Source organism: Anopheles stephensi, chromosome 3 (genome assembly GCF_013141755.1).
Source record: "Anopheles stephensi strain Indian chromosome 3, UCI_ANSTEP_V1.0, whole genome shotgun sequence".
Taxonomy (NCBI): domain Eukaryota; kingdom Metazoa; phylum Arthropoda; class Insecta; order Diptera; family Culicidae; genus Anopheles; species Anopheles stephensi.
Genome location: NC_050203.1, coordinates 67,190,851 through 67,207,246, shown reverse-complemented (window position 1 = coordinate 67,207,246; position 16,396 = coordinate 67,190,851). Strand labels below are relative to the sequence as shown.

Below are 16,396 nucleotides of genomic sequence, written 5' to 3'. Positions count from 1 at the left end.
AGGCATTCAAATGCCTCAAACTGTCCTTTGATCCAATTTAACGCACCCAAAACGTGCCATTTAATTTATTTTTCATTATTCGCCGCTGCTCGGAATAGACAACTTATTACACTTCATTTCGCGTTGGGGAAGAAAGCTTCAATCAGCAACAAAAGCAGCAAAGCGTTAAAGTAAAGCCTAACTTTGATTAAAGCAAAGCAACAGCTAATTGGCAGCTTACTTCCTGTGACCACTGTGGTTCACCGAACCCCGGACAAGCACCCGTTTATATCCTTTCTTAAGCGTTGAGCAACTCCCACAAAACGGAGTTTGGAACCTTAAAACTTCAACAAAACAACCCAACCGTACCGTGGCTCGGTTCCGCCTCAATGTGCTCCATTTTGATGAACTTAGCTCGCGTTGCAATTTATCAAATTTTTCCTTTCTTCAAGAGGTTTCCCTTCTTTCCCGCTCGCTCCCTAAACCAACCACTTCGCTATTGATGAATATATATGCAGGGGAAGCTTCTTCGGCTGATTTCCATTTAGCAGGAAAAACGTGCGAAAGCAAATCTCTGCTACGCGCAGTTATTTCTGTATCCCTGTCGAATCCCGGGGAAGAAAGTTGATCAAAGTTAAAAGATGTTATTTCCCGGCCACAAGTTTTTCTCTTTTCCTTTTTCGAACACCACCAGACACACCTGCCCTTGACTCGGGGGAAAAAAAAAACGATGGGAAAAGTATTTCTCTCCGGCACCTGCGTGCCTACCACAAACCGATCGGGGTACGGCCACAACCGATGGCAAAAGCTAACAATGCTCGCGAAGCCTGGCCGGTGCTAAAAATAATCAAACTTCTGCTCGATTTAGCGCAGATGAATCAGTGGCGCTTGATTGCGTGGCACCGGTTAATGTGGCACGTAGCAGACGCGTGCGTGTGTGTGTTCCGGCACACCGTGTTCGGTTGCGGTTTTGTTCCGTGTCACGAAACGGCAGAACGATGAAGTGATTCGAGGGTGTCACTTCGTCTGGTGTTTAATTTTGTCAAAACTGTTTTACTTTCGCGCTGAGCAAGTGTGACAGTTTTGATAGGTTTTTGGTTTTGGCGGTTGTGTGCGAGGGACGTTTGCTTCTTCTTAGTACGTTGATGATGTGTGTCGGTGTGAGGACGCTAGCGGAAGTTAGCTATACAGGGACGTGTTGATACGGGGAAAAGTGTGATAAATATGTTCTAAGAATACAGCAAAAATTGATGAAATACTGTCAAAATATGGTTAAAAAGAAAAAGAAAAGTGTTATTGGTAAAAGACTCGAGAAGGCCCCCCCCTGACAAAATTTGTTGAGCGCTGTAGGATTTACGCCTAAAGGTATGCAATCCGCAGTACACGTTGCGAGAGCTTCACAGTGAGCTTTCAGTGTGCTTTCAGTGTGGTCAAAATTGGTTGAAGAAAGTCGAATAAAATATTGTTATTATTTGATTAAAATCCCCTCTCCGCTAACCCTACCATTCATTTTGGGTTACAGGGGCTTCGTACTAGTTTTTAGTCGCACTAGGGGTGAACAATCGGGCCTAAAACATCCACGGCAATCTCGGACGGTAACGGAACAGTAATTCGATGAATACTTATTACCTCGAATTGATATTCAGCAAAGGAGGAAACATAAGAATAACATAATCTCAAACCACTTGTTACAATGTATTATATCAAGTTCTACTCGCTGTCTATTAACAGTATTAAGGAACAATGCACAATGTTTACATGAAATGGGTTTTGACCATACAGAAAGCCCACTGTACAACAAAAATGACAGGCCACAGTTCTGCACACAAAAGATTCTAGGGGGGGCCTTCTCGAGTCTTTTACCGTGTTATTAATTGAATCATTAAAAAAGTTGGGCAATTTTGAATTTATTTTACAAATTTTAACCGTCCTTTTGAATTACCCTCTCCCGAAGCGTTTTGCTGCTAAGCTTGAACGACATAACCGCCTAAAAGTATGCAAACCGCAGCACGCTCCAGCGTAAAGCTTTCTCAGCAAGCATCCTCTCCCGGGTTTTCGCGCTCTCTGCTTCTAATCTAGCCAACATAATTAAATCAACATAAACTATATATTTTAAACATCGTCCTGCACAGACAGTCTGTGTGTGTTTTGTGGAATCCATCATCACACTAGCTTCACTAGGTTGATAAACTTGAAAACCGACGACGAGAGGCTATATTTACTATTGCTGTCATGTACCAATTATGAAAGAAGCTTTTACATTTCCAACCCATGCTGAAATGTCCTTTTTTCACACGGCAATCTGACTGTTAAAATAATTTCCTATTAATTAGTGTTTGGAGCTGTTTTTGAGCTGAAGCAGTAACAAAGCTTATCAATATGTTAATTAGACAGGCACATTTATTGGGGGTTTTCCTTTGCTTGTTTTACATTCTTGATGGCTAAGGCTAAGGTCCCAGTGCTGTTAACTAAATATTCATAACATCAAAAACCGATTGACCAGCTTCCCCAGCATGGATTCTCATGTGCACGAGAAGATACAAATTTCATACAATCACATCAAACAGACCCTCATCAATGGTCGGCAACCCACAAGCTACTTCATGTGGAGCTGGACACACGCACACACACAAAAAAACTCAAAGTCCTTTAGAATCTTCTTCCAATGATAGGAAACAGATCGAGTTATCAAGGATGGTAACCCTTTTCTTCGCTCGAACCTCTTTAAAGCACATTCAACACATTGCTACAGAAAATAGGGTTATTTGTAGGGGTTTTTGTGGCTTCCGGATGGAATGTGTGCTACTGCATAATAATCTTACTCCGTTCGTCCCTTTTTCTTCCATCCAACACTTGATAGGAATCAATTGCTGACGGGTTTCGGGCACTACTTCCAAAATCCTGCCCAAAGTCGAGTGAGTTTGTTTTGATTTGACCGCCGAATGGATGGATGGATGGTTCCTTAAGGAAACTGTACACCTTGCTCCCGGATAGTGAAGATTATGGACAAAGAACTGTACGCTCCTCTTGATCGCCGACGACGCCGTTTCCTGTCAGCGCAGTGACAGCTCGGAACATCAAACTAGCATGTGCCGTTGTAGTTTCTTCATTCATCCTTCTTTTTTTTGTGAACCATCAACAACAACAGAGCAAAGGAGATCAGAAAAAAACGGTTGACTAGAAAAATAGAGCCCGTTCTAAAGCAGAATAAAACACATGACAGCACAGGAAGTGCTCAAACGACAGCTCCGATCGCGTACGGACATCTGAGCACGTGCTCACAAACTGGGTCCAACGACAGCTTGGGATGAAAGAAGGATTGAAGAATAATGCGGACGCAGTAACAAAAAAAAAACACACACACGCACTGAACTGCATCACATTAGGGGAATCAGTTCCCGGAATCCGTTCAAGTGAGTAAGGATAACCTTGTTGTTTGTATGTCCTCAGCGCGCCTTTGCTGCGGGGCGTAGAAGGCAAAGTAAGAAGAAAAAATGCACGTCACGGCACTTAATCGACGATTATGGAAACTACTATGAGGCCGGGAAACTAAAGTGTACGCAAACAAGCGCGGCAGTTCCTGACTTAATCTGCATAGCCTGTGCTGTGTGTTGCATCCTTTCGACTCAGACGCAGAGCAACTTGAAAGCAACAAGAAAATACCCTTACAAAACAGACAGACATGACACGCCACATGGCCACTACTGCTCCGGTAGCTGGGACAAAACGAAAATTGTACGAACATTGTCTGACGGAAAGCAATAAAGTGTTCGGTGGAAAACGGCATCAAAGACAATAACGCTACCAGGCGGCTCATTCTTCATGCAGCACAGCAAATCGCAGCTGTGCACCATCATCTAGACTAGTGGGGTTGTTTTGTCTTTAAAGCAGTTCATTTAGTGTTTGAAAAACATTTCGAAATTGTTTTTACATGTAATTGTGCTTAGTGACACGCAAGAATAACAAGTTTTTGCAGTTACCTAATCCTTGCTCCGTATGGCACCGATTTGTTGCTTAATCGTTCGTGCCGTTCATCCGACACCAAGCTCTTACACTTCCAAGAAAAAGACACCCGGGGGGTATCGGGTATCGTTAGTGCATCTCATCTTTATTTAAAAGGCTTAAGCCTTCGGTCTCTTGCCCTACGCTTGTGCAATGCAATGCCAACGGGTGAAGTTGGTGCCGACTTTAAGGATATCGATCGGTGGTGGTTGTGCTGGTAAAGTCCAGAAGCAGGAAGTTGAAGGTGTAATCGGATAGAAATTTAAAGCACTCTAATGGTTGCTCATTTGGGTTTTTTTTTTAATTTAAATTTATTATTCTGCTTTAAGTACGAATAATAAGAAGACTTGTTTGGGAAGGCATTTAAATTTTGGCAATTTTTCTACACGGTCCCAAGAACAGTCATGTCCATAAAAGAGGCTGTTCTCCTTCTTCTTCCTTGGCACTGCAACTTCGAAAGGTCTCGTCCTGTCACATCTGGCTTTCTGTGACTTGATTTTACTCGTAGCAAGGTAGTCAGCCCTGCGTACGGGGAGGCTGTCTGGATGGGAGTTGAACCCCGGCCCTGCCGTGTGAAGACCGGCGCCGTAATAGCCTCGGCCACAGGACCGCCCCAAAAAAGAAGCTGCCCAACCTATTAAAATCTATTAAGGCCAAATAACTGATTCGGAATTACCCGAAACTATCATTTGACAGCTACTCAGAGACTTTGAGAAGATTCCCGAGAACAAATCAGATGGTGTCGTCCTTCTTGGAAGATATTTTTTGGTCGTTATCACCAATCTGACCAGCCTACAAGCGGACAATTTGTATCCCAACGTCATCAGGTCGTTCTGGACGATTGTCTACTGCTCGGGATTAAGTGGCGATGTACATTCTAGGGTCTTCATCGCTAAATTCACGGTATCTCTAGTGGCAGATCAACCTAGGAGCGGAAGCAGTGGCCGCTCGGGGCTTGGTCGGGGGCTCGCCGCGCGAAGGAAATCCTGTTGTTTTCCTCTAATATCACAATAAGCCTTTACTGCCATTCCTTTCAGGGCCTTCAAATATCTTACCACTGGGAATCTCTGATACCTTGTCCATTTCCACAAAACAATAGCTACTAGGCCCTCGATCTGGGACTTCTACGGGAATCATTGACTATGTATTAGGTGTTAAAATAAACCTATTGTGAAAATGTTCACGAAAGGGGGTGGTTGTGATATATTTTGAGGATTGAAGTGAGACTGTGTGCACTCGTATCGCTGGTCGGTTTGCAACTGTGTATTCGTTTGTCCATAATGATTTACATGTAATTCGAGTAGTTCGTGTAAGTGTATAACAGTCGAGTAGTCCTAATCTTAATCCTTAATTGTCTACTGTTTAATTCGTGAAATTTAAATGCATGCTCGAAAATTGTAATATTAAATCCTGTAGTTCAAATGCAGGCAAGATTATATAATTATTCTAATTCCCACATTCCCGGCCACCAAAGAAGGAACTTCTTTAAATTTCATGCAAATGTGAATTCAAAACTAATCGTGTACTCCTGACGCAATGCTTATCTCCTATCTGCCTGTTATCATGTGTGTGTGTGTATATGTGGGTGCGTGTGGGCGTGTGTTTGTTTATCTTGATCCGTGATTGACACTTGTGAATGTAAACAATGTAGCGTGGTTTACAGGTGCGCATTAATCAGTGCATGTGGTTTCCGTGGTTTCAAGATGACTTAGCGGGTCTGGATTTGGTAGAACAGCTAGACGATTAGCTGCGCGGACGATATGCTTCCCTGAAGCAGTGCGCAGTGTAACAACGCGAACTACCCCGTCCTTTCCTGGATGTACTGCAACGATGCGCCCCATGGGCCAAGAGGTAGGATGAACATTGTCTTCCTTAATAATCACCAATTGATTTTGTTGTAGGACGGCTGCTTTACCGGAACAATATTTGGCCCGGGCTTGTAACTGTTGCAGATACTCCGGATACCATCGGGCCCAAATCGATTGGAGATGTTTTTGTACCAATTGGTATTCCTTCAGGTGATTGCTCGGCGTATTGGTGTAATCGATGTCTGGTACCGCTTGCATATTGCCACCGACAAGGAAGTGGCCCGGTGTCAGTGGTTCTAAATCACACGGCTCATCGGATAAAGGTGTTATTGGCCGTGAATTTAAACATTGCTCTACCTGGGCAAGCAAGGTAAGCATGTTCTCCTGCGTGATGCTTGTAGTGCCGATGGTTCTAATGATGTGTTTTTTAGCTGCTTTCACCGCTGCCTCCCATAAACCTCCAAAATGCGGCGCTCTCGGTGGGATGAATTTCCACTTCATCTGATTCGTCGCGCACCAATCAAATATTGCAGCTCGATCGTGTTCGTCGCATTTAAGCATCTTGTAGATGCGATTCAGCTCGTGCGCGGCTCCCTTGAATGTGGTTGCATTGTCGGAGTGAAGTTCCCTGATTTGACCGCGGCGTGCAACCAAACGACGAAGTGCATTTATGAATGCTGTTGAGGTTAAATCGCCAACCAGTTCGATGTGTACCGCTCGTGTTGAAAAACATACAAAAATAGCGATGTATGCTTTGATCGGACTTCTGTTGCGGATGGTTGGTTTTAGGTAGATTGGCCCGCAGTAATCCACTCCGCATACCGAGAATGGCCTTGTTGGTGTGACGCGTGATGTTGGCAGATCGGCGATAGTTTGTTTGATGAGTGTTGGTTTTACCTTAAAACACGCGTGGCAAGTGTGGTACACGGATTTGCACAAATTGCGACCACCAATAATCCAAAATCTTTGGCGCAGAGTAGATAGCAGCAATTGTGGTGCAGCATGCAACCTTTGCAAGTGAATCGAAACAGCTAGTAGTGCGGCAAGTGGGTGCTTTGAAGATAAGATGACCGGGTGTTTTTCTGCTTCTGTTAGTTGTGCGTTAGTGAGCCGGCCACCGATGCGCAGGATCCCGTCGATGTCGATGAAGGGTGAGATCCACTTCAGTTTGGAGTTCTTTGGAATCTCTTTGCCCTTCTGTAGGGCTTGTATCTCCTCGAAGAAAGTGTCTCGTTGTGATAGGTAACACAGTTTGAGTTCTGCCGCCTTGAGTTCGTCCGTAGTGAGAGGTGGTATGTGTTTTGAATGTGCCGTATTTCCCTTGTGAAGCTTCGCGTTATGAATAAAGCGCAAGCCGTATGCAACAACCCTTTGCAGTGTGTGGTAAGCCGAAATTCGGGAAAACAACCTGTTCCGAAATTCGCAGATTGTAGATGTTGTTGCAACCCGTGGTGAAGTTAACCTCTCCTCCTCTGCGCTCTCAGCCTCGTTTGGTGGTGAAGTGTTTTGTGGCCAATCTTCAGCGTTGCGTGCTAACCAATGTGGCCCGTGCCACCAGCGTTCACATGCCAATAGTTTCTCTGGTGTTAAGCCACGCGAGATGTCGTCTGCTGGATTGTCGGTGCCTGGAACATGCTTCCAGCACTGTATGCCGGAAGTTTGCTGGATTTTAGCCACCCTGTTGGCTACGAACGGCTTCCAGCGATTTGGTACGGAGTTCAACCAGTGAAGTACAGTCATTGAGTCGGTCCAACAGATTGTAGTAGCAGAAACCTTCAGTGAATTAATCACCTTCTCGTGTAGGAGTGTGGCCAATCGCGCTGCACATAATTCCAACCTAGCTATAGAGTGGGAGTTAGATAATGCGACGACTTTCGACTTGGCTGTTAGCAGCTGTACGGTGACTCCTTCCAAGCCTTCAGCGCGGATGTAACAACAAGCGCCGTATGCTAGTTGTGATGCGTCAGCAAAGATGTGTATTTGCAGACTTGTGGCCGTGCGTTGAGCTATGTACCGTGGTATTCTCAGGTTGCGCAGTGAGGATAAGGTAGAGTGGAAGTTCAACCATTCTTGCTGTAGGTGCGATGGTAGCTCGCTGTCCCAATCCCACGATCTTCCGTTCTGCTTTAGAGCCCACAGTTGCTGCATGAACATTTTGGCGATGATGATCGTTGGACCCAGCAACCCGAGGGGATCGAATATTTTAGCTATGTATGACAAAACTAGCCTTTTTGTCATGCGGGATGGTGTAGGTGGTATATCGATCCGAAAACGTAGAGTGTCAGCAGCTGGTTCCCACATGATACCTAACGTGGAAACCTGCTTCGAATCCTTCCATTCATGCGTTAGTTGAACTGCTACATCTTCAGACGGCACGGTTTGCAATGCTTCGGTGCGGTTTGAAGCCCATTTCTTCAGTGTGAAACCAGCTGAATTTAACATGCCTGATATCTGCTTCTGCATTTCAATCGCTTCATAGATATCATCGGTACCCGTTAACAAATCATCAACGTAGAAGTCGTTTAGGACAGCGTTCACTGCCAGCGGGTACTCTTCCTTGTTGTCAATAGCAGCTTGTTTCAAGGTCCTTGTAGCTAGAAAAGGAGCTGATGCTGTGCCGTACGTAACCGTCTGTAGTTCAAAGGTTGAGATGGGTTCAGCAGGATCTTCTCTGTACCGGATGCGCAGATATCTACAATCATCGGGACTGTGTAAAATTTGCCGATACATCTTCTCTACGTCGGCAGACAATGCGATGGCACGAGAACGGAACCGAAGGATGATCGATAGGAGATCTTCTTGAACGACTGGTCCCACCATGAGTTTGTCGTTCAACGAGTAACCACTCGACGTTTTGCACGATGCATCGAACACGACGCGAACCTTCGTGGTTGTGCTCGACTCTTTAACAACGGCATGGTGTGGAAGGTAATAGTGATCTATCGAATCATCTGCAGGACTGGTAAGTCGTTTCATATGCCCCAACTGTTCGTATTCTCTCATGAATTTGGCATACTCCTTTTTCATTGTAGGATTACTGTTCAACCGCCGTTCCATACTACGCAATCTACGATCAGCTATTTGTTTCGACTCTCCTAAAACGACATTAGGATTGGGGTTAAAAGGCAAACGAACGACATACCTTCCACTTGTAGTGCGAACAGTTGTTGCAGCGAAATGCTTTTCGCAAGCATTCTCCTCGACCGATAGCACAGGATCCTCGGCTATGGTTTCGCTCTCCCAGAATCGATGCAGGATCTCCTCCAATGTGGCATCGTGTGCAGAAAGATGACACAGCCGCGGACCGGCTGATATATGATGAGAGATGCCGCTGACAACCCAACCGAAACGGGTTTCAATCAGCCACGGCTTGCCTCTGCCAATAGAGCGCTTGCGACCGGTGTGCAGCTCCCAGAACGTATCGCCTCCGATGACGATATCGACTTGCCCCGGATGATTAAAGGTGCTGTCCGCCAATGCCACATCCGGCATTTCCCATGAAGAGATGTCCGTTGGTGAAGTAGGAATGTTTGTACATGGCGTGTCCAGAACCAGGAACGCCATTTCCGTTGAGAAGGGTTGTGTCTTGGAGTGAACGGTGGCGACGATCGAACCCTTGACCAGCTGTACCGAATTGCCGATGCCCGAAACAGCGACGTTGACCCTTTTGCGACTGGTCAACAGCCTTCGAGCTAGGTCTTCCGCGATGAAATTCGATGTGGAACCCGAATCCAATAAAGCCCTTGCTTCGTGGATGTTGCCGTAGTCATCCTTGATTTGGATGTTTGCCGTTGCAAGGAACACATTGTCGTCATCCGTTTGAGCAGACATTGTAACCGTTGTGGGAGGAGTGTAGCGTGGAGTGTGATGCAATAAGCTGTGATGACGCTCCCGACATATGCGACACGAAAATTCCGATTTACACTCCCTCACCTGATGATTGCTGCTCAAACAATTCCAGCACAGTCGATTCGTTGCAACAATGTCTCGTCGTTGCTGAACTTCTTTACCTGTGAACACTGGGCAGTTGCGCAAAGTGTGACCTTCGGAACACTCCAGTGGACACTTTGGCGGTTGGATGAGGGCAGACGAAGGAACAGGAGCCGGGCGAGAAGTAGCTGCATACGCGATGAACCGTCGTTGCACTGGCTGCCGACTGTTGCCGGCCACCTTGGTACCACCAGCGCTTTGATCCATCACGAAAGTGTTGGTCGATTTCAAGATTTGGATCCGATCTTGAACAAACTCGATCACATCCTTGTATTTGTCCCGCGTGAAGTGTACCGAATGCTTTTCCCAAGCCAACAGCGTTTCCCGATCTAACTTCATAAGCAGCATATTCGACAGCGGTGTATCCCACGAATCTACCGGTTCCTTTAACTTCACTAATCCGTTCACGAAGCGCGTGAATTCATCCACCAAGTGGGAAAGCTTATCCACGCACACCGAATGCACTCCGGGGAGATAGTGCATTTTCCGATAATACTCACGGATTAGTAGACGCGAGTTGTCGTACCGTTTAAGCAGAGCAGCCCATGTGATTGCGTAATTGTCTTCCGTTAGAGGTGTGTGCTCGAAGGGTAGTGCAGCCTCTCCTTTTAGCGATGAAAGTAAGTACTGCAGTTTTGCGATGGACGGAAGCTCAGGCGAAGCGTCGATCATAGCAAGGAAGCGATCGCGGAACGACAGCCATTTCGTATGATCTCCATCGAACGTTGGAAGCTCGATTTTGGGTAAGCGTAGGTTTGGTGCGTGCGGTCGACCAAAAGCGAGTGTCGACGAAGCCAAACCTGTCGTATCGTTGACCGCTCCTTCTTCCTTGGGTTGATTTGCACGTAAAAATGATTTCAGCTTCCTGCAACGTTCCTCGAAGTGGATTCTCTCCATAATGCACGCTTCGATTGTTGCATCACTTTCGTCGAGTTCCTCCAGTTTAGAAATAGCGGCGAAGAACCCTGCCTGATGCGATTCCAAATTCTCTAACACCTCCGGAATCTGTTGGGCGTCGTTGGGTTGGAAATCCGTCTGGAACCGCTCCATGGATTTAATGCTTTCCACAGCAATCCTTTTCTTCAACTGCACTGCCTTGATTTTCTTATCCATTGCTTCTCGAAAATATCACACGAAATATCACACGACGGTAACGAACAACTCGTTGGCGCGAAATTCGAAATGGTGGAGTGTAACCGACCGTTGCCCTTGACGCGGGGCCGAATGCGATGGCGAATTTGTCACGTAATGACTTGCACAATTTCCGTATACCGAGTTCCACTCTTGGTTGCAGAATGAAACTTCCTCTCCGTATATCACGATCCGGTTCGAAGGACCAACAAATGTGAAAATGTTCACGAAAGGGGGTGGTTGTGATATATTTTGAGGATTGAAGTGAGACTGTGTGCACTCGTATCGCTGGTCGGTTTGCAACTGTGTATTCGTTTGTCCATAATGATTTACATGTAATTCGAGTAGTTCGTGTAAGTGTATAACAGTCGAGTAGTCCTAATCTTAATCCTTAATTGTCTACTGTTTAATTCGTGAAATTTAAATGCATGCTCGAAAATTGTAATATTAAATCCTGTAGTTCAAATGCAGGCAAGATTATATAATTATTCTAATTCCCACACCTATTATACAGTGCAATGTTGGATTCGTTTAGCAGAAGATTTATAGGAAGATGGACAGTACTCTGATGCTATTCTGATATTGTCTTAAGTTCCAAAAATTTGTCTTAAAAAGGTCAAACTTTCTTGGGGAATTGAGTGCATTTTAATTCATCCGGAACTAAACCTAACCATTAAAAAATGCCACCAGTTCATTCTTACGGACACAAATATTCAAATTGACAAAAACTTTGATAAGGTCGGCAGCACATTCATATCAGCTGCGCTTGATTGTCCCCAATACGTGCCGCTGTCAATGCTACGCAGAGAAGTCACCCTTTTCTAGCGAGTCATCATGAGAATACCCCTTGCAACAACCACGATCACTCAAACGATAGGTATCTTATCTAACTTTATATTTAGTACGAGCGTACTCCATCCATCTGAGCCCGCAATCTTTGGGGCCATGTCTCCGTGTACACTCGTTGCTTTCGTGCAGGGATCCTTCTCACTGGTCCTCCCTCCGTAGGCACGACACCCTCCTCGCCAACATTGCACAGCTGGTGCCTAACGATGGTCCCGCGCATCGCATCGGATCGGTTACTCCGCCACTTCCGATCGTATCCGGATGCATCCTCCATTAGAAGCACGAACACGGGTTAACGATTCGCAACACGCGCGCGGGATAAGCAAGCGACTAGCTACCGAGCAAATCACGGTACGGCTTCATCAGCCTCAGCAAGGTGGTGAGCGGGAATTGACGCGACGCATCCCCACCGAGCCGGGTGAGAAAGTCGGCCAAAGAGGCGTGGTAATGGTGCAGCAAGCTGTCCATATGATCCCGCCGGAACTGTTCACCGGCCGAGATGAAGAAGAAGTAGCACAGATCGAGGATGGGCGACGCGTACCGGGACGATTGCCAGTCCGTCAAAATGACCCCCGTTGCCACGTTGTTCTGCAAAAACAAAGTGTTCGATATCGTTATCGTTCCGGAATCGAAACAAGGCTAATACGCCCCACATTACTTACCTCATTATGCGAGTAGATAAGATTATTGATCCAGCAGTCACCGTGCGTAACGACACAGTACGGTTCGGCGGTGGCCGGATCGCAACATCCCTTCAGACTCTCGAACACAGCATCCTTCACGGCCCCGATCCGGTCCTGTTCCGACTCGAACCGCGTTTTCATCGTGGTAAGTGCACGATCGTACGATTCCTTCATCAACGTGATCAATCCACTGGCCTGCACCACACCGGCCTGCTTGTACTGCTCGAACGCGTCCGGCCGCTGGTCCTTCATCGCAAACGACAACGCATGCAAACGACCGAGCTGCTGCATCACGAGCCGCGTATGTTCCAGATTGATCGGTTCCAGCTTATCCCAGTCCCACTTCTCGAACGCTTCGTTGTACTCCAGCATGATCAACGCTTCCGGTTCCGGCTTGTCGGTGTTACAGTGTGCCAGATAACACTTTGGGGTCGCGTAAAACCCTTCCCCCGACTCTTCGGACACACCCTTCTCCGCCTGGAACTCGTAGAACCCGTGCAGGGTTTCGCGGTAGAAGAAACACTCACGCTTGAACAGCTCCAACGATCGTTTGTCATCGTTCGGCGGCACCTTACACCACAGCGTAAACTCCCGATCGTCTCCATTGATGATGGCCTTGAACACGAAGCTGACGTACCCGTCACACTCGAGCCGCGTCTCCTCGTCAAAATCGACCGAAAACAGATCGGGCGTAAAGCCCTGCTCGACCGCAATCTGACGGATCGCGTCGTACACGTAATCGTTGAACATGGGCGTTATCTTCCGGCTGGCCATTGCTGGTTGGATGTTTCGGAGCTCACCTCACTCTGTCACTGTTGCCGCGAAATTGTGCGTTGCCCTTGCGGAGCAATCTTTAATGACTGAATTGACAGAACGATTGGACCTGTGCGCGGTTTAAATAGGCCGGCGCGTCCAGCTCCAGCAGCTGTGTTCGTACCAGCGCCGGCTTACACTGATGGTAGTGGTGTAATGGGAAGCCCCGAGAGAAAATGGGGCGCGTTTGAGCGAGAGAAATCGCGAAATTCCATGCTCCAGCATGCTCCCCGTGGGACATGCGTGTGCGTCCGCGGTTTATCTTATCTCTCTATTGAGAGTTGTACGGCAGCTACATCACTGGAACAGACGTTCGTGGGTTGTTGCAAAAGTTGCTAAGAGTAAAATAACAGTTTAATAATACTTAATATTATGTACAACATATCCTAATGAATATTCTTAAGCTGATACCAGACGTTCCAGTATGCAAAAAAAATTATGATAACTCAAAGCAGATTTTGTCTTCAACCTGGTCGATCATCCATTTTGAAAATGGATGGAACTTTTTTACCATCCCCAACATACATCCCCAATTGTCGCAAGTGACGCCACACACCCGTGTCATTGCTCTGTGTCTTTCAGGGAGCAGGGGTGTGTGTACTCAGTAACGTTGTGCAATAGAGATCCGACCTTTCCTAACAATCGGCAATCGATATTGGCTCAATTGGCGAAACTGACCAAAAAAGGAAATGTCTATTGATCGTTATATTTAGCTACACACAGCTATCTCGGTGCTTGCCAATCACGACCACACGTCTGCATTTCTTCCCCCTTGACCCACAACACCCCTTGAGCTCCTATCGAACCAAAACCGTCGACTCATCTGCTAGGCGTGCAATAACAAATGCGGCTCTCTTCTAGCGGGAAAACAAATGGAAAATCGTAAAGGATCGTGAGAATGCAAGCACAGTGTGCCTGGGGGAAAATTAATTACCAAACCAAGAGAAAAAAAAACGGAAATCCCGCCCGTTTTAAATGCTTGTCCCGCAGTGAACCTCGACTGCAATCTGCGGACCGGAGATTATATTTGTTTTTATCGTACCGATTTACATAATTCCCCGTTTGCTTACAAACATGGCGTGAAATGTGGCATTCAGTTCCAGTGTGCCCACACACACACACACACACACACAAAGAAGGTGATACATTTTTAATCCTTATTTTCCATTTCCGGTTCTTGCCCACGGATTCCCTTTCCCAGTGGCTGGCGGAGTCTGACTGTCCGGAGTGCATCATTTGATGCTTCCTTCTACACACCCTCGCGCACGGCTTTGTTGAGGATTTACATTTATATGTTTTGTTATTAAATTATCGTGTTTATGAAGTCGGACCGGGTCCTCATGCGCCGGCATCCTTTCCCGGCCGCTGCACGGGTGGTCCTGGCACCCCAAAAGGATCACGGCACACTGCCTGTGTTTATTATTTACACAATGCCCTAGAACGTGGCGGTGGGACACGAATTTGTTTGTTTGGCATTAACAGGACGGGGGTTTTATGCATTGTGCACTGCGTTAAGCATGTGGACGGAATTGAAAATTACTAGCGCGTTGGGTTTTACCCGGGGGCGGTTGGAGAATGTTGTTTTTGCTGTTTACATGATTCTACGGCGTGGCATTTATTAGCCTTCGTTTCGGTGGTTAGCAGAGGAGCATAATTTAGGAGGCATAGAACTATTTTATACAAACTTATACAAACAAGGGCTTTAATGTATCTATTTATTTCACATGTTTTCACTTCTACGACAGAGTCTCTTAAGACGTCTGAGAGACAAGGCCTGGTGTGTCCAATCTGTTTTTAGAAGATTCGATCCATAGCTGGGCGATTTATCTCAGGTGTGACTCCACTTGGTCCACTTGGACACCTCGCGCCGAACGGGTCGCTAACGAGCACCTTCCTGGTAGGGTATGAGTCCGGCATCCTCATCTTGTGCCTTAACCAGCGTAACGCAGGATGTCTGCATCGCCAAACAGGTCTGCTAGCTCGTGGTTCATCCTTCTTCTCCACACGCACTGCTTGCACACACCGCCAAAGAAGGTGTCAGCATAGTCCAGGACTCGCGCCCGTAGAGAACTACCGGCCGTATCAGTGTGCGATATATGGCGCATTTCGTGCGTTGTAGGAGTCTTCTGGATCTCAGAAGTTTGTAGAGCCCTGAACAATGCGCCTTCGGATTTCGCTGCTTACGTTGCTGACGGAAGTTACGATCGTGCTAAGGTAGCAGAACTCCTCTTCTACCTTCAAGATCGTCACCGACAACTAATACACTGCTTCCGAGTCGTGCTCTATCACGGTCAGAACCTCCGCCCTGCTGGTACTTTGTCTTCGTCGCATTGATTCTCAATCCAATCCTATCGGGTTCGCGTTTCAGTCGGGTGCCGCCGCACATATCCGTCCGATGATGTCAATGTCATCCGCTGAAGCCAAGGAATTCGAGAGACCGGGAGAAAATCGTGCCCCTGATGTCGAAGCCCGCATACATGATAATATAAATACGTAAAATTGTAGGATTTTCATTGGATTTATGCAGATAAAGAGGAAACTGTTGAAGAGCTTTTTTCAACTCTGGTATAATATCTTCTACAAAAATCCAAATACAAGTATCTAAGGCACACACAAATATTAATGCCAAGTTAAATTTGAGCGTCAACTGGTCAACTTCACACAACGGGTGGCACAGTCTCAGCTTAATATTTATTTTATTTCAATTGTGTCTAGCAATTGCAGAAGACCGAACTGTTCAGTTAATGCGACGATTGTTATTTGCCTCTTCAAAATCTAAAAGCTTTAGAACAAATTTTCCTGCCAAGCGATAAAAACCCCAAATGTACGAAAGAATCATATGTTGAGTGCCAATCAATATGCTAAATGAATGTGGATGCTTATTCTTCCCTTCTAGAGCTCTAGATTTAAATTATAATTCAAGACTTTATTGTTCACTAGTTCTAAGACATTTTGAACCCTCAGCTAGAGAGTCCGTTTCGCATACGAAGCTATGGTTTGGATAGAATTTGACCTTATCTCAATGTATTACCTACCGTAGCTACTGTACTGCTGATCCACCGACACCAGGAAGATATATTTCTTTATAATGACAAATTAAAAGTATCGACAATAAACTTCTTCAAATTAACAGTCACTTGATTC

At 46.2% G+C, this 16,396-nt stretch overlaps 1 protein-coding gene across 1 annotated transcript; it reads right to left on the bottom strand.

Annotated features, from left to right (window-relative positions):
- Nucleotides 1-11,784: 11,784 nt before the first annotated feature.
- On the bottom strand, nucleotides 11,785-13,524 carry LOC118511779. Its single transcript, XM_036055285.1, has 2 exons — nucleotides 12,419-13,524; nucleotides 11,785-12,344 (listed from the first exon to the last, which is right to left on the bottom strand). The coding sequence occupies exons 1-2, from the start codon at nucleotides 13,211-13,213 to the stop codon at nucleotides 12,087-12,089; spliced, it is 1,053 nt and encodes a 350-aa protein (XP_035911178.1). The 5' UTR covers nucleotides 13,214-13,524; the 3' UTR covers nucleotides 11,785-12,086.
- Between the last annotated feature and the right edge of the window lie 2,872 nt (nucleotides 13,525-16,396).

Excerpts from the sequence above, each read along its gene's own strand:
- LOC118511779 (XM_036055285.1), bottom strand. The coding sequence starts at position 13,213 with ATGGCCAGCCGGAAGATAACGCCCATGTTCAACGATTACGTGTACGAC. Across the intron at positions 12,345-12,418 it reads TTATCTACTCGCATAATGAG|AACAACGTGGCAACGGGGGT; the intron begins GTAAGTAATGTG and ends TTGTTTTTGCAG.